Source organism: Bos taurus, chromosome 24 (assembly GCF_002263795.3).
Source record: "Bos taurus isolate L1 Dominette 01449 registration number 42190680 breed Hereford chromosome 24, ARS-UCD2.0, whole genome shotgun sequence".
NCBI classification, from domain to species: Eukaryota; Metazoa; Chordata; class Mammalia; order Artiodactyla; family Bovidae; genus Bos; species Bos taurus.
The window spans coordinates 46276703-46295196 of NC_037351.1; the positions used below are offsets into that span (position 1 = coordinate 46276703).

Genomic DNA, 18494 nt, shown 5'->3' on the forward strand with positions numbered 1-18494 from the left:
GAGCTGGGCATCCTTCCCTCTCTGTACCCCCCCTACCCTGGGGGGTTATGTGACCCCTCCTCAGGCTTACGTTCAGGACCCTCTTGGCCCGTGGGCACCAGCTCCACCACCAGCTCGTTGTCCTCTTTGCCCTGGGCCAGCCAGCGGTGGGCATCAAACTTGTACTCCTGGATCACCTCCTGCATCCCGGGCTCCAGCTCCTCCTCCTCTTCTTCCTCCTCGGTCTCCTCCTCCTCTTCCTCAGACGAAGACTCCTCCTCGGACGAGGACTCCTCCTCCTCATCCTCCTCGTCGCTGCCCTCTTCCTCCTTCTTTTTCTTCTTTTTCTTCTTCCTCTGCAGCTTGGCTTTCAGACGTTCCTTCCTGAGCAGCTGCCGCAGCCTGTCCTTCTCCTTCTTCCTGCGCGCCTCCTCCTCGGGTGTGAGGTCCTCCTCCCGCACCGCCAGGTGCCGCAGCCACAAGGTGTCCACGTACCAGCTGGGACTGAAGCCCTCGCCCGTGTGGCCCAGCCGGATCTTGAAGACCTGGCCCACGTCCGCCGCCTCCAGCTGCACAAAGTGCGGGGGCTGTGGCTTGGGGAGGCCCTGGGCATCTTGCCTGGGGCCCCGCGGAGCCGCCGTAGCCAGAGGCTGGGGCTTCTGAGTCAAAGCTGCCCCCGCGCCTCCTCTCCCGCCCCCAACCCAAGCCTGGTTTCCCTGCCGGACCACCCCTCCACCCAAACCAATGTCTTCTGAACCCCCGACACAGTGGGTCAAGATGGTCTCCTTCCCTCTCTCTTTCTCATTCTCGACTTTACACACACACACACACACACACTCACACACTCGGCACGTCACACTCACTCCTATTTTTCTTATTTCTGTATCTCTGTTCCCTCGTGCAGAATGCCTTTATCCCCTCCTCTGCCTCTAACTAAATCTATTCATTCCAGTTCCTGAGCTTTATTATTATCTTTTTTTTTCTTCTTTAGTGTTGTGCCTTCCTGTGCTCTCTTTCTGAGCATTTTTTCCCCCAGCATTAATCATATAGAACTTTTCCAAGAAGCAAAAAAAAAAAAAAAAAAATGTGGTGTTTGTCAAAGACAGAAGTCTCCCCCACGCCCCCAAGAGGCCCCAGCCCCCTACCCTGACACTAGCCTTTCCCCTCCCTGAGCGCTCAGGGGGTCCCCGAGGTTGGCAAGGTCTTAGCCTAGCCTGGATGCCTGGATGCCCTCTCTGCCCACGGGCGCTTACTGTCTGTGCGCTCAGCTCTCTCCTGCAATGGGCCTAGCACATGGCCGGCTCAAAGGGCAGGGATTTAGCTCTGCTCCAGAGGACTGGGTCCTCGACCTGCCATCTGCCACTCTGGTCTGAGCCTGACATCCAGGGGAGGTCTGGCCCCGGCTCGGGCGACAGCTCCCGTGCTGAGCAGACTGAGGCCCAGGGCTGTCCCACGAGCTGTTTGGTGTCCCCCCAACTGGACCTCAGACCTGCAGGAGAGTTCAGGTCTCCTGACTCACTGTTCATGAAGCCACAATGTAGCCAGAAGCACCTCTGTGAGAAAATGAGTGGTCAAAATGGAGCCCAGGACCCGTAGGGATGGGCTCTGGATACGGTAAGTTCCTCCTTCAACACATTCCAGTGGTTCCTGGTCACAGCACCCTCGCAGTCTGGCTCACTTACCATCTCTCTCCCCCCATCTCCTCCTCTCCAGTATTTTCCTGGTCACAGCACCCTCACAGTCGGGCTCACTTGCTATCTCTGCTCCCCCATCAACCTGCCCAGCTATGAATGCAGCCACCACCACACCCAGCCACACAGTCCATTCACGTCCAGAAGACACTCTGCTCCTAACACCTCCGTGACTGGTCACAGTTTCCTAAGTACTTTCCCTGACATTGACCATTTTAATCCTTCCAGGGGCTGTGAAGCAGGCCAGGTAGTTATTGTAAACCTAGGTTTGAGCTGATAAAGAAGCTGAGGCTCGGGGAGATGAGCCGATCAGGCCCCTGCTCTCTCAGCAGTGTCAGGAGAGGGTGGGATTCCAGGAGGCCTCCTCCACCACTGACATTCCAGACACCCGTGACTCTGGCGCAGCTCAGCCAGGACCCTCTCTGCTGGGCACTGGGTTAGGACTCTTTGCTGAGGGCCAGGCTACTTATGGCACACACGCAGAGCAGCCAGCATGAAGATATTACTGCAGAACAGAGCTGCAGACGTACACATATGCACACATGCACTTGTGTCCCATGTAAGACATTCACATGCCCTTTAAAAGGCACCACCCTGGGTCCTTCTCTCCTGCCAACAACATGCTTACGTTCTCATCTTTTTTTCTCCGCTACTCAAAGGGACATGAGGTGGCCTGGGGCACTCAGAACAGAGCCATGAGACTCCAGGCTTCCCAGTATCCTGGTTGGGAGCCAATGCCGTACTCTTAGACTGAATGAGCTGTCGAATCAGAGGCCAAGGCTGGAAATGAATGTGGTGACCAAGGCCCTAGCGTCATATTTTGCTAAATTAGAATCAACCCTCCAGCCGTTCTCAGAATTGGCAGCATGTTAGTATCACTGGTAGAGATTTTAGAAACATACCCCAGTTTTCTTGCCTGGAAAGTTTCCTGGATAGAAGAGCCTGGTGGGCTACAGTCCATGGGGCCACAAAGAGTCGGACACAACTTGAGCACACACATACACACACAGAGAACATATCTGACCATAGAGGTTCTCATGTAATTGATCCAGGTGTAGACTAGATGACACTAGTTTCTTAAAGCTCCTCAGATGTTTCTAACAAGAAGCCAGGGCTGAGAACCAGTCCCTCTGTTTTCAGACGTATGCTGAGCCCTCTCTTGGCACCCCTCCGCCACCATGGCTTTACCCCCACACACCTGGAATGTGTCCTTGGACGCCCGTTCAAACACCTTCGAGCGGCTGGAGAGGAAGAGCACTTCTGTCTTGCCTTCCTCACCATAAATCTGCATGAATACTCGGGCAGTGGTGCTTGCTCCGCCTACATCCCCGGTCCAAACTTCAACCTCGTAGTGGATCACTGGGTGGGCACAGGGAGGAGAAGCAGGACATTTAGTCATAGCAACAACAGTAGCAATAGTTACATAGCCAACATTTCCCAAACCCAGGCCATGCGTCTGCTGCCTCTTAGGCATCATCTCATCCAATCCTCCCATCAGTATCATAAGCAGTATTATTGCCATTTTGCAGATTGACAAACTGAGGCTTCAAGGACTTGAGTCAGTTATGGAAATGGCAAACCTAAGCAATCAGACTCCAAGGCTCAGCTCTCCTCTGTGCTGCATGTGTCCTCTGGAACCAGGAATGAGGTCAGTACACCAGCTGGCACCCTCTGCTGTGTGCCTACCCCTGGGTAGACACTGTGGGGCAGAAAGAAGCAAAAGGCTATGTGTTTGTCTTTTTCCCTTATTTTCAGTAAAGGAGGATGGTTGAAATGATAATCTTCATTTAAAGATAGGCAGCTTTCAGATGATACCAACAGAGCTACACAGAATTTGTCTCTATGTTGAAGACTCGATGGACGTGAGTTTGAGTGAACTCCGGGAGTTGGTGATGGACAGGGAGGCCTTGGCGTGCTGCAATTCATGGGATCGCAAAGAGTCGGACACGACTGAGAGACTGAACTGAAGAAATACTGTTGAGTTGTTAGAGGGTGGAAATGTGTTATAAGTATTCACCATTAGAGGGCGCTTCTTATAGGAGCACAAAATGTCTCCAAGAACTATGGGACCGTATTTTTTTTTCCAAGTGGTTATATTACAAGACTTGTCCTCTCAGCAACACTGTAGGGTGAAATCATAATTCTTTCAAGTTAAGACTTATTTTCAACAAGATAAGGGGTCTCCCATTACCACAGCAATGTGAGAAATTGGCGGCTGAAACGAGGGACTGGCTGAGAGCCGAAAGAAGTTAAACTAGAAATATGGCTTTAGCTGGGGGTGAGGTTGGGCAAGTTGATGGACAGGAAGAAGACCCAGTAAAAGCCAGCATTCTTAATGGGGAGAACCCCAGTCTCTGTTCCCTCTCTCTGGTTTCAATAGCAACCAGGATTAAACAAAATTAGGAGAGATAAAACTTAGCATGCAGAGAACAAGAGCCAGCTATTGGAAATGAAAATGTGGTAGCTGAAATAAAACATTCCAAAGAAAAGGGAAAGTCGAGGAGGAGCTAAGATGGTGGAGGAATAGGACGGGGAGACCACTTTCTCCCCCACAAATTCATCAAAAGAACATTTAAACGCCGAGTAAATTCCACAAAACAACTTCTGAATGCCGGCAGAGGACATCAGGCACCCAGAAAAGCAACCCATTGTCTTCGAAATATAAAAGACAAAAAAAGAGACAAAAGAGGGAGGGACGGAGCTTCGTCCCGGGAAGGGAGTCTTAAAAATAGAGAAGTTTCCAAACACCAGGAAACACTCTCACTGCCGAGTCTGTGCTGAGCCTTGGAAGCACAGAGGGCAACAATAACAGGGAGGAAAAATAAATAAACAATTAAAACCCACAGATTACGAGCCCAACGGTAACTCCCCCAGTGGAGAAGCAGGGCAGACGCCTGCACCCGCCACTAGCAAGCGGGGGCTGGGCAGGGAGGTGCGGGCTGCATCGCTTAGAGTAAGGATCTGGCCTGAATGCCCCGAGCGCTATCTGAGCAAAATAATTTGGGCTAGCAAACCAGACTGTGGGATATCTACCACGCGAAAAGCCAGCCCTAACCTAAGACGCCACCAGGCCTGCGCACGGAACAAAGGACTGAACACAGATAGCCGGCGGCAGACCATCCCCCTCCAGTGACAGGTAGCCAGAGCCGGAAGGGGGCAATCACAGCCCCAGAGAGACATTAACTACAAAACTGTAAGCAGGCTTCTTTACTAACTAAGACTTCTTGGGGTTCTGGACGGTCAACATCCGCCTGAGAAGGTGCACCGATTGTACACCCAGAAAACCGAGTGGCGGGGAGGCGATAAGCAACTGCGCTCACCAAACACCTCATCACCTGAGCTGCTCGGACCTGGGAAGGGCACAAAACGCAGGCCCAACCGAGTCTGCGCCTCTGAGGACTACCCAAGTGCCTGAACCTGAGCGGCTTAGACCTGGGAGGTGCAGGCAGCCCAGGGCCAGCCTCGGATGGTTCCCGGTGGAGCAACCTAGAGGCTGAGCAGTGTGGGCAGGGAGGCTACACGCGCCGTGAGTGGGGGCAGGCCCAGTGTGGCTGAGGCACTGCGAGCACACGCCAGTGTTATTTGTTTGCAGCGTCCCTCCCTCCCCACAGCGCGACTGAACAAGTGAGCCTAAAAGAAAAAAAAGAAAGTGTCCACCATCGCCCTCTTTGTATCAGGGCAGAAATCAGACACTGAAAAGACCAGCAAACAGAAGAAGCAATAACAGAGGGAACCGCCTTGGAAGCAACAGGCAATAGATTAAAACCCTGTCATTAGTACCGACTACATAGGAAGGGACCTATAGATCTTGAGAAATATAAGCCGGACCAAGGAACTAGCTGAAAATGAACTGACCCCACAATACTCACAACACCACCAGAGAAAGTCCTAGATATATTTTTACTATTTTTATGATCATTCTTTCTTTCTTTTTTTTTAAATTTTTTAAAAATTAAGTCCTCTATTGCTCCTTCAATTTTCACTTTTATAACCTATTACTTTGCAAAAAAAAAAAAAAAAGACCCTATTTTTTTTTAAAGTAAACTTCATATATATATATATTTTATAATTTTTGTGACCTTGTTTTTTTTTCTTTTTCTTTTTTTCTTCTTTTCTTTAACATTGTATTTTTGAAATTCCAAACTCTACTCTAGATTTTTAATTTTAGCTTTTTGTAATTGTTATCAATTTTGTACCTATATTTTTTTTTATAATTTTTGTGACTTTTTTCTTTCTCTCTTACTTTCTCTTCTTCTTTTCTTAAACACTGTATTTCTGAAATTCCAAACTCTACTCTAGATTTTTAATTTATGCTTTTTGGTATTTGTTATCAATTTTGTACCTATATTTTCTTTCTAATTTTTGTGACTTTGTTTTTGTTTTTGTTTTCTCTTTCTTTTTCTTCCTCTTTTCTTTAACATTGTATTTTTGAAATTCCAAACTCTATTCTAGATTTTTAACTTTTGCTTTTTGATATTTGTTATCAATTTTGTACCTATATTTTCTTTATAATTTTTGTGACTTTTTTTTCTTTTTCTGTATTTCTTTTCCTTCTTCTTTTCTTTAACATTGTATTTCTGAAATTCCAAACTCTACTCTAGATATTTAATTTTTGCTTTTAGGTATTTGTTACCAATTTTGTACCTTTAAGAACCTAATTTTCAGTACCCATTTTTCATTTGGGAGCAAGATTACTGGCTTGACTGCTCTCTCCCCCTTTGGACTCTCCTTTTTCTCCACCAGGTCGCCTGTGTCTCCTCCCTAACCCCTCTCTACTCTACCCAACTCTGAATTTCTGTGTGTTCCAGACGGTGGAGAACACTTAGGGAACTGATTACTGGCTGGATCTGTCTCTCTCCTTTTCATTCCCCCTTTTATCCTCCTGGCCACCTCTGTCTCCTTCCTCCTTCTTCTCTTCTCTGTATAACTCCGTGAACATCTCTGAGCGGTCCAGTTGTGGAGTGCACATAAGGAAGTGATTACTGGCTAGCCTGCTCCCTCCTCTATTGATTCCACCTCATCTCATTCAGGTCACCTCGAACTCCCTCCTCCCTCTTCTCTTCTCCATGTAACGCTGTGAACCTCTCTGGGTGACCCTCACGGTGGAGAAACTTTTCATCTTTAACCTAGATGTTTTATCAGTGGTGCTGTATAGAAGGAGAAGTTTTGAGACTACTGTAAAAATAAGACTGATAACTGGAAGCAGGAGGCTTAAGTCCAAATTCTGACTCCAGGGAACTCCTGACTCCAGGGAACATTAATTGACAGGAGCTCATCAAATGCATCCATACCTACACTGAAACCAAGCACCACACAAGGGCCAACAAGCTCCAGGGCAAGACATACCAAGCAAATTCTCCAGCAACACAGGAACACAGCCCTGAGCTTCAATATACAGGCTGCCCAAAGTTACTCCAAATCCATAGACATCTCATAACTCATTACTGGACACTTCATTGCACTCCAGAGAGAAGAAATCCAGCTCCACCCACCAGAACACCGACACAAGCTTCCCTAACCAAGAAACCTTGACAAGCCACCTGTACAAACCCACACACAGTGAGGAAACTCCACAATAAAGAGAACTCCACAAACTGCCAGAATACAGAAAGGATACCCCAAACTCAGCAATATAAACAAGATGAAGAGACAGAGGAATACCCAGCAGGTAAAGGAACAGGATAAATGCCCACCAAACCAAACAAAAGAGGAAGAGATAGGGAATCTACCTGATAAAGAATTCCGAATAATGATAGTGAAATTGATCCAAAATCTTGAAATCAAAATGGAATCATAGATAAATAGCCTGGAGACAAGGATTGAGAAGATGCAAGAAAGGTTTAACAAGGACCTAGAAGAAATAAAAAAGAGTCAATATATAATGAATAATGCAATAAATGAAATTAAAAACACTCTGGAGGCAACAAATAGTAGAATAACAGAGGCAGAAGATAGGATTAGTGAATTAGAAGATAGAATGGTAGAAATAAATGAATCAGAGAGGAAATAAGAAAACAAATTAAAAGAAATGAGAACAACCTCAGAGACCTCCAGGACAATATCAAACGCTACAACATTCGAATCATAGGAGTCCCAGAAGAAGAAGACAAAAAGAAAGACCATGAGAAAATACTTGAGGAGATAATAGTTGAAAACTTCCCTAAAATGGGGAAGGAAATAATCACTCAAGTCCAAGAAACCCAGAGTCCCAAACAGGATAAACCCAAGGTGAAACGCCCCAAGAATAATACACATATTAATCAAATTAACAAAGATCAAACACAAAGAATGAATATTAAAAGCAGCAAGGGAAACAACAAATAACACACAAGGGAATTCCCATAAGGATAACAGCTGATCTTTCAATAGAAACTCTTCAAGCCAGGAAGGAATGGCAAGACATACTTAAAGTGATGAAAGAAAATAACCTACAGCCCAGATTATTGTACCCAGCAAGGATCTCATTCAAATATGAAGGAGAAATCAAAAGCTTTACAGACAAGCAAAAGCTGAGAGAATTCAGCACCACCAAACCAGCTCTCCAACAAATACTAAAGGATATTCTCTAGACAGGAAACACAAAAAGCGTGTATAAAATCGAACCCAAAACAATAAAGTAAATGGCAATGGGATCATACTTATCAATAATTTCCTTAAATGTAAATGGGTTGAATGCCCCAACCAAAAGACAAAGACTGGCTGAATGGATACAAAAACAAGACCCCTACATATGTTGTCTACAAGAGACCCACCTCAAAACAGGGGACACATACAGACTGAAAGTGAAGGGCTGGAAAAAGATTTTCCATGCAAATAGGGACCAAAAGAAAGCAGGAGTAGCAATACTCATATCAGATAAAATAGACTTTAAAACAAAGGTTGTGAAAAGAGACAAAGAAGGTCACTACATAATGATCAAAGGATCAATCCAAGAAGAAGATATAACAATTATAAATATATATGCACCCAACATAGGAGCACCACAATATGTAAGACAAATGCTAACAAGTATGAAAGGAGACATTAACAATAACACAATAATAGTGGGAGACTTTAATACCCCACTCACACCTATGGATAGATCAACTAAACAGAAAATTAACAAGGAAACACAAACGTTAAACGATACAATAGACCAGTTAGACCTAATTGATATCTATAGGACATTTCATCCCAAAAGAATGAATTTCACCTTTTTCTCAAGCACACACGGAAACTTCTCCAGGATAGATCACATCCTGGGCCATAAATCTAGCCTTGGTAAAATCAAAAAAATTGAAATCATTCCAAGCATCTTTTCTGACCACAATGCAGTAAGATTAGATCTCAATTACAGGAGAAAAACTATTAAAAATTCCAACATATGGAGGCTGAACAACACACTGCTGAATAACCAACAAATCACAGAAGAAATCAAAATTTGCATAGAAATGAATGAAAATGAAAACACAACAACCCAAAACCTGTGGGACACTGTAAAAGCAGTCCTAAGGGGAAAGTTCATAGCAATACAGGCATACCTCAAGAAACAAGAAAAAAGTCAAATAAATAACCTAACTCTACACCTAAAGCAACTAGAAAAGGAAGAAATGAAGAACCCCAGGGTTAGCAGAAGGAAAGAAATCTTAAAAATTACAGCAGAAATAAATGCAAAAGAAACAAAAGAGACCATAGCAAAAATCAACAAAGCCAAAAGCTGGTTCTTTGAAAGGATAAATAAAATTGACAAACCATTAGCCAGACTCATCAAGAAACAAAGAGAGAAAAATCAAATCAATAAAATTAGAAATGAAAATGGAGAGATCACAACAGACAACACAGAAATACAAAGGATCATAAGAGACTACTATCAGCAATTATATGCCAATAAAATGGAAAACTTGGAAGAAATGGACAAATTCTTAGAAAAGTACAACTTTCCAAAACTGGACCAGGAAGAAATAGAAAATCTTAACAGACCCATCACAAGCATGGAAATTGAAACTGTAATCAGAAGTCTTCCAGCAAACAAAAGCCCAGGTCCAGACGGCTTCACAGCTGAATTCTACCAAAAATTTAGAGAAGAGGTAATACCTATCCTGCTCAAACTCTTCCAGAAAATTGCAGAGGAAGGTAAACTTCCAAACTCATTCTATGAGGCCACCATCATCCTAATACCAAAACCTGACAAAGATCCCACAAAAAAAGAAAACTACAGGCCAATATCACTAATGAACATAGATGCAAAAATCCTTAACAAAATTCTAGCAATCAGAATCCAACAACACATTAAAAATATCATACACTATGACCAAGTGGGCTTTATCCCAGGGATGCAAGGATTCTTCAATATCCACAAATCAATCAGTGTAATACACCACATTAACAAATTGAAAAACAAAAACCATATGATTATCTCAATAGATGCAGAGGAAGCCTTTGACAAAATTCAACATCCATTTATGATAAAAACTCTCCAGAAAGCAGGAATAGAAGGAACATACCTCAACATAATAAAAGCCATATATGATAAACCCACAGCAAACATTATCCTCAATGGTGAAAAGTTGAAAGCATTTCCTCTAAAGTCAGGAACAAGACACGGGTGCCCACTTTCACCATTACTATTCAACATAGTTTTGGAAGTTTTGGCCACAACAATCAGAGCAGAAAAAGAAATAAAAGGAATCCAAATTGGAAAAGAAGAAGTAAAACTCTCACTGTTTGCAGATGACATGATCCTCTACATACAAAACCCTAAAGACTCCAGCAGAAAATTACTAGAACTAATCAATGAATATAGTAAAGTTGCAGGATATAAAATCAACACACAGAAATCTCTTGCATTCCTATACAGTAATAATGAGAAAATAGAAAGAGAAATTAAGGAAACAATTCCATTCACCATTGCAACGAAAAGAATAAAATACTTAGGAATATATCTACCTAAAGAAACTAAAGACCTATATATCAGATCGGATCAGATCAGATCAGTCACTCAGTCGTGTCCGACTCTTTGCGACCCCATGAACTGCAGCACGCCAGGCCTCCCTGTCCATCACCAACTCCCGGAGTTCACCCAGATTCACATCCATTGAGTCAGTGATGCCATCCAGCCATCTTCATCCTCTGTCGTCCCCTTCTCCTCCTGCCCCCAATCCCTCCCAGCATCAGAGTCTTTCCAATGAGTCAACCCTTCACATGAGGCGGCCAAAGTACTGGAGTTTCAGCTTTAGCATCATTCCTTCCAAAGAAATCCCAGGGCTGATCTCCTTCAGAATGGACTGGTTGGATCTCCTTGCAGTCCAAGGGACTCTCAAGAGTCTTCTCCAACACCACAGGTCAAAAGCATCAATTCTTTGGTGCTCAGCCTTCTTCACAGTCCAACTCTCACATCCATACATGACCACAGGAAAAACCATAGTCTTGACTAGACGGACCTTTGTTGGCAAAGTAACATCTCTGCTTTTGAATATGCTATCTAGGTTGGTCATAACTTTCCTTCCAAGGAGTAAGCGTCTTTTAATTTCATGGCTGCAGTCACCATCTGTAGTGATTCTGGAGCCCAGAAAAATAAAGTCTGACACTGTTTCCACTGTTTCCCCATCTATTTCCCATGAAGTGGTGGGACCGGATGCCATGATCTTCGTTTTCTGAATGTTGAGCTTTAAGCCACCTTTTTCACTCTCCACTTTCACTTTCATCAAGAGGCTTTTTAGTTCCTCTTCACTTTCTGCCATAAGGGTGGTGTCATCTGCATATCTGAGGTTATTGATATTTCTCCCAGCAATCTTGATTCCAGCTTGTGTTTCTTCCAGTCCAGCGTTTCTCATGATGTACTCTGCATATAAGTTAAATAAACAGGGTGACAGTATACAGCCTTGATGTACTCCTTTTCCTATTTGGAACCAGTCTGTTGTTCCATGTCCAGTTCTAACTGTTGCTTCCTGACCTGCCTACAGATTTCTCAAGAGGCAGATCAGGTGGTCTGGTATTCCCATCTCTTTCAGAATGTTCCACAGTTTATTGTGATCCACACAGTCAAAGGCTTTGGCATAGTCAATAAAGCAGAAATAGATGTTTTTCTGGAACTCTCTTGCTTTTTCCATGATCCAGCGGATGTTGGCAATTTGATCTCTGGTTCCTCTGCCTTTTCTAAAACCAGCTTGAACATCAGGAAGTTCACGGTTCACATATTGCTGAAGCCTGGCTTGGAGAATTTTAAGCATTACTTTACTAGCATGTGAGATGAGTGCATTGTGTGGTAGTTTGAGCATTCTTTGGCATTGCCTTTCTTTGGGATTGGAATGAAAACTGACCTTTTCCAGTCCTGTGGCCACTGCTGAGTTCTCCAAATTTGCTGGCATATTGAGTTGCAGCACTTTCACAGCATCATCTTTCAGGATTTGAAATAGCTCAACTGGAATTCCATCACCTCCACTAGCTTTGTTCATAGTGATGCTTTCTAAGGCCCACTTGACTTCACATTCCAGGATGTCTGGCTCTAGGTCAGTGATCACACCATTGTGATTATCTGGGTCGTGAAGATCTTTTTTGTACAGTTCTTCTGTGTATTCTTGCCATCTCTTCTTAATATCTTCTGCTTCTGTTAGGTCCATACCATTTCTATCCTTTATCGAGCCCATCTTTGCCTGAAATGTTCCTTTGGTATCTCTGATTTTCTTGAAGAGATCTCTAGTCTTTTCCATTCTGTTGTTTTCCTCTATTTCTTTGCATTGATCACTGAGGAAGGCTTTCTTATCTCTTCTTGCTATTCTTTGGAACTCTGCATTCAGATGTTTATATCTTTCCTTTTCTCCTTTGCTTTTCACTTCTCTTCTTTTCACAGCTATTTGTAAGGCCTCCTCAGACAGCCATTTTGGTTTTTTGCATTTCTTTTCCATGGGGATGGTCTTGATCCCTGTCTCCTGTACAATGTCACGAACCTCATTCCATAGTTCATCAGGCACTCTATCTATCAGATCTAGGCCCTTAAATCTATTTCTCACTTCCACTGTATAATCATAAGGGATTTGATTTAGGTCATACCTGAATGGTCTAGTGGTTTTCCCTACTTTCTTCAATTTCAGTCTGAATTTTTGGCAATAAGGAGTTCATGGTCTGAGCCACAGTCAGCTCCTGGTCTTGTTTTTGCTGACTATATAGAACTTCTCCATCTTTGGCTGCAAAGAATATAATCAATCTGATTTCGGTGTTGACCATCTGGTGATGTCCATGTATAGAGTCTTCTCTTGTGTTGTTGGAAGAGGGTGTTTGTTATGACCAGTGCATTTTCTTGGCAAGACTCTATTAGTCTTTGCCCTGCTTCATTACATATTCCAAGGCCAAATTTGCCTGTTACTCCAGGTGTTTCTTGACTTCCTACTTTTACGTTCCAGTCCCCTATAATGAAAAGGACATCTTTTTGGGGTGTTAGTTCTAAAAGGTCTTGTAGGTCTTCATAGACCTATATATAGAAAACTATAAAACACTGTTGAAAGAAATCAAAGAGGACACTAATAGATGGAGAAATATACCATGTTCATGGATTGGAAGAATCAATATACTGAAAATGAGTATACTACCCAAAGAAATTTATAGATTCAATGCAATCCCTATCAAGCTACCAACGGTATTCTTCACAGAGCTAGAACAAATAATTTCACAATTTGTATGGAAATACAAAAAACCTCGAATAGCCAAAGCAATCCTGAGAAAGAAGAATGGAACTGGAGGAATCAACCTGCCTGACTTCAGGCTCTACTACAAAGCCGCAGTCATCAAGACAGTACGGTACTGGCACAAAGACAGAAATATAGATCAATGGAACAAAATAGAAAGCCCAGAGATAAATCCATGCACATATGGACACCTTATCTTTGACAAAGGAGGCAAGAATATACAATGGATTAAAGACAATCTCTTTAACAAATGGTGCTGGGAAAACTGGTCAACCACTTGTAAAAGAATGAAACTAGAACACTTTCTAACACCATACACAAAAATAAACTCAAAATGGATTAAAGATCTAAACATAAGACCAGAAACTATAAAACTCCTAGAGGAGAACATAGGCAAAACACTCTCCAACATACATCACAGCAGGATCCTCTATGACCCACCTCCCAGAATATTGGAAATAAAAGCAAAAATAAACAAATGGGACCTAATTAAACTTAGAAGCTTCTGCACAAGAAAGGAAACTATAAGCAAGGTGAAAAGACAGCCTTCAGAATGGGAGAAAATATTAGCAAATGAAGCAACTGACAAACAACTAATCTCAAAAATATACAAGCAACTCCTGCAGCTCAATTCCAGAAAAATAAATGACCCAATCAAAAAATGGGCCAAAGAACTAAATAGACATTTCTCCAAAGAAGACATACAGATGGCTAACAAACACATGAAAAGATGCTCAACATCACTCATTATCAGAGAAATGCAAATCAAAACCACTATGAGGTACCATTTCATGCCAGTCAGAATGGCTGCGATCCAAAAGTCTACAAACAATCAATGCTGGAGAGGGTGTGGAGAAAAGGGAACCCTCTTACACTGTTGGTGGGAATGCAAACTAGTACAGCCTCAATGGAGAACAGTGTGGAGATTCCTTAAAAAACTGGAAATAGAACTGCCTTATGATCCAGCAATCCCACTGCTGTGCATACACATTGAGGAAACCAGAATTGAAAGAGACACGTGTACCCCAATGTTCATCACAGCACTGTTTATAATAGCCAGGACATGGAAGCAACCTAGATGTCCATCAGCAGATGAATGGATAAGAAAGCTATGGTTCATATACACAATGGAGTATTACTCAGCCATTAAAAAGAATACATTTGAATCAGTTCTAATGAGGTGGATGAAACTGGAGCCTATTATACAGAGTGGAGTAAGCCAGAAAGAAAAACACCAATACAGTATACGAACGCATATATATGGAATTTAGAAAGATGGTAACAATAACCCTATATATGAGACAGCAAAAGAGACACTGATGTATAGAACAGTCTTTTGGACTCTGTGGGAGAGGGTGGGATGATTTGGGAGAATGGCATTGAAACATGTATAATATCATATATAAAATGAGTCACCAGTCCAAGTTTGATGCACGATACTGGATGCTTGGGGCTGGTGCACTGGGACGACCCAGAGGGATGGTATGGGGAGGGAGGAGGGTGGAGGGTTCAGGATGGGGAACACATGTATACCTGTGGTGGATTCATTTTGATATATGGCAAAACCAATACAATATTGTAAAGTTAAAAAATAAAATTAAATAAAAAAAAAGAAATAAAATCTTGGAAGCCAAAAGAAAAGGTAAAGTCAAGGACAGCACTGAAGAACAAAAAGGAAAATTCCCAAGAACAAAATGATAGAAAGATAAGAAAATCAGAGGAAGCTTAACAAATTTCAGTTCTAAAGAAAACAGCAGACAGAGAGTTGGAAATTGTCAAAGAAATAAATTTTTTAAAAAAGCCCCAGAGTTAAAGGAACGCTTCTAAATTCAAGGAGCTTTTGAGTTCCCAGAAGATTGGATGAAACCAAAATCACAAAAGACACTGAAGACATCATGAAATTTCAGAATGCCAGGGATAAACATAGGATCCTGCAGGTTTTAGAGAGAAAAAAACCCAAAAGTTTGGGTAGCAGAATGGCATCAGACTTCCCAGCTGTAACCCTGGGAGCCAGAAGGTAGTAGGAAAATCCCTTATAAACTCTAAGAGAAAATGAGTTTTAGATCAGAATTCTCTAACAAGCCAAATTATGGCTCAATGGTGAAGTAGACTAGAGACGTTTGCACATATTCAAATTCTCCATTGCAGTGCACAATGAACCAAAAAAGAGGAAGAAGTGAAATTTAAAAAAACAGGAGATCTAACCTAGAAGAGAAAGACTGGAATGTCCAAAAGATGGTAGAAAGGCAGTCTCAAAAGGAAAGCTTCATTGCATCAAAGAGAACAAGACAAGAGTATCCCTTGTGATGGGAGTTGGAGGAAGGAAGTAGAGTTCCTGTTGGATTTGAACATATGAAAAGAACTTTAGTTCTGTTGGAGAGATGGAGATAAGATGGTGTTACGGAATAGCTGTGTCCTCCCAAAATTCATATGTTGAAACCTTAATCGCTAGTATCTCAGAATGTGACAGCATTTGGAGACAGGGCCTTCATAAAGGTGATTAAGTTAATCCAATATGACTGGTGTCCTTTTAAGGAGAGACTGGAATACAGACATGCCCATGTTCACAGGAAGACTTTGTGAGGGACAGTGAGATGGTGGCCTTCTGCAAGCCCAGGAGATAGATCACAGAAGAAACCCAACTTGCTGACTTCAGTTTAGATTTCCAGCCTCCAGAACTGGGAGAAAACAAAGTTTTGTTGCTTAGGCCACTTCAGTTCAGTTCAGTCGCTCAGTCGTGTCAGACTTTTTGTGACCCCATGAATTGCAGCACACCAGGCCTCCCTGTCCATCACCAACTCCCAGAGTTCACTCAAACTCACGTCCATCGAGTCAGTGATGCCATCCAGCCATCTCATCCTCTGTCGTCCCCTTCTCCTCCTGCCCCCAATCCCTCCCAGCATCAGGGTCTTTTCCAATGAGTCAACTCTTCTCATGAGGTGGCCAAAGTACTGGAGTTTCAGCTTTAGCATCATTCCTTCCAAAGAACACCCAGGACTGATCTCCTTTAGAATGGACTGTGGCAATTTGTTATAGTAGCCCTAGCAGACTAATACAGATAGGTGGGTATACAGATGGGTATATAGAAATATATATGGGTATATTGAAAACTCTACTAATGCATAAATGAGATTATTATTAATTCCAGAAAAAACAAGTTGTATAAAAAATGAAGCATAATTGTTATGAGTATTCTCAGCAGTGAATAATATTTACATGGTTATAATAATGTAAAAATCAAATATTGATTATTGAAGGTTGGAGGGAGGGGATATATGTGTGTGTGTATAAATATACACGTGCATATGTTAAAAAAGCTAAATCCTCCTATTCCATAGTAGGAAGTTAATAGTGTCTATGACTGAAAATAATTAATGTCTATGACCTGCAAATTCAGAAAACTCAGCAGTGGCCACAGGACTGAAAAAAGTCAGTTTTCATTCCAATGCCAAAGAAGGGCAATGCCAAAGAATGTTCAAACTACAATTGCACTCATTTCACATGCTAGCCAAGTAATGCTCAAAATTCTTCAAGCAAGGCTTCAATAGTACATGAACTGAGAACTTCCAGATGTTCAAGCTGGATTTAGAATAGGCAGAGGAACAAGAGATCATATTGCCAACATCTGCTGGATCATCAAAAAAGCCAGAGAATTCCAAAAAAAATCTACTTCTACTTCACTGACTACACCAAAACTTTTGACTGTGTGGATCACAACAAACTGTGGAAAATTCTTTAAGGGATGGGAATACCAGAACTCCTTACCTGTTACCTGAGAAACCTGTTTGCAGGTGAAGAAGCAACAGTTAGAACCATACATAGAACAATGAACTGGTTCAAAATTGGGAAAGGAGTACATCAAGGCTGTACATTGTCACCTTATTTAACTTATATGCAGAGTATATCATGGGAAAAGCTGGGGTGGATGAAGCACAAACCAGATCAAGATTGCCAGGAGAAATGTCAATAACCTCAGATATGCAGACATCACCCGCATAGCAGAAAGTGAAGAGGAACTAGAGAGCCTCTTGATGAAAGTGAAAGAGGACAGTGAACGAACTGGCTTAAATCTCAACATTCAAAAAATGAAGATCATGGCATCTGGTCCTACCACTTCATGGCAAATAGATGGGAAACATTGGAAACAGTGATAGACTGGGCTCCAAAATCACTGCAGATGGTGACTGCAGCCATGAAATTAAAAGACGCTTGCTCCTTGGAAGAAAAGCTATGACCAACCTAGACAGCATATTAAAAAACAGAGACATAGCTTTGCCAACAAAGGTCCATCTAGTCAAAGCTATGGTTTTTCCAATAGTCATGTATGGATGTGAGAGTTGGACTGTAAAGACATCTGAGTGCCAAAGAATTGATGCTTTTTAACTGTGGTGTTTGAGAAGACTCTTGAGAGTCCCTTGGACTGCAAGATCAGACCAGTCAATCTTAAAGGAAATCAGTCCTGAATATTCATTGGAAGGACTGATGCTGGAGTTGAAGCTCTAATACTTTGGCCCCCTGGTGTGAAGAGCTGACTCATTAGAAAAGACCCTGATGCTGGGAAAGACTGAAGGCAGGAGGAGAAGGGGACGACAGAGGATGAGATGGCTGGATGGCATCACCGACTCAATGTACCTGACTTTGAACAACCTCCAGGAGATGGTGAAGAACAGGGAGGCCTTGCATGCTTCAGTCCATGTGGTCACAAAGAATCGGACAGGACTGAGCAACTGAACAGCTGAAAAAAAATCAAGCAACCGATAAGTATATTACTGAAAATATGGAGATAGATTTCTGAACAAAAAGCTAAAGTTATTTAAAATGTGTTACCTCTGAAGAAGGGGGATGGGTTGGGGAAAGAGGTAGGTAAGGGAACTGCTGCTTTTTTAATCTTTATCTTGTAGTACCTGTATTGTGTTGTGCTTAGTGTTCAGTTGTGTCTGACTCTTTGCAACCCCATGGACTGTAGCCCACCAGGCTCCTCTGTCCATGGGGATTCTCCAGGCAAGAATGGTGGAGTGGGTTGCTATTCCCTTCTCCAGGGGATCTTCCCAACCCAGAGATCGAACCTGGGTCTCCTGCATTGCAGGCAGATTCTTTACCATCTGAGCCAACAGGGAAGCCCAGTACTTGTATTACTCTGATGGATATCAAGTTTAACTCATAA

General features: G+C 42.7%; 1 protein-coding gene across 1 annotated transcript in view; it reads right to left on the minus strand.

The window, feature by feature from the left end:
- The window catches only part of LOXHD1 (lipoxygenase homology PLAT domains 1), a 210111-nt gene that overhangs the window by 90403 nt on the left and 101214 nt on the right, over positions 1-18494 (minus strand). Inside the window, exons 18-19 of the mRNA XM_059881070.1 lie at positions 2869-3029; positions 71-548 (exon numbers count right to left, since the gene is read on the minus strand). Of these exons, the coding sequence (XP_059737053.1) occupies positions 71-548; positions 2869-3029 (639 nt within the window). The remainder of the gene's footprint in view (positions 1-70; positions 549-2868; positions 3030-18494) is intronic.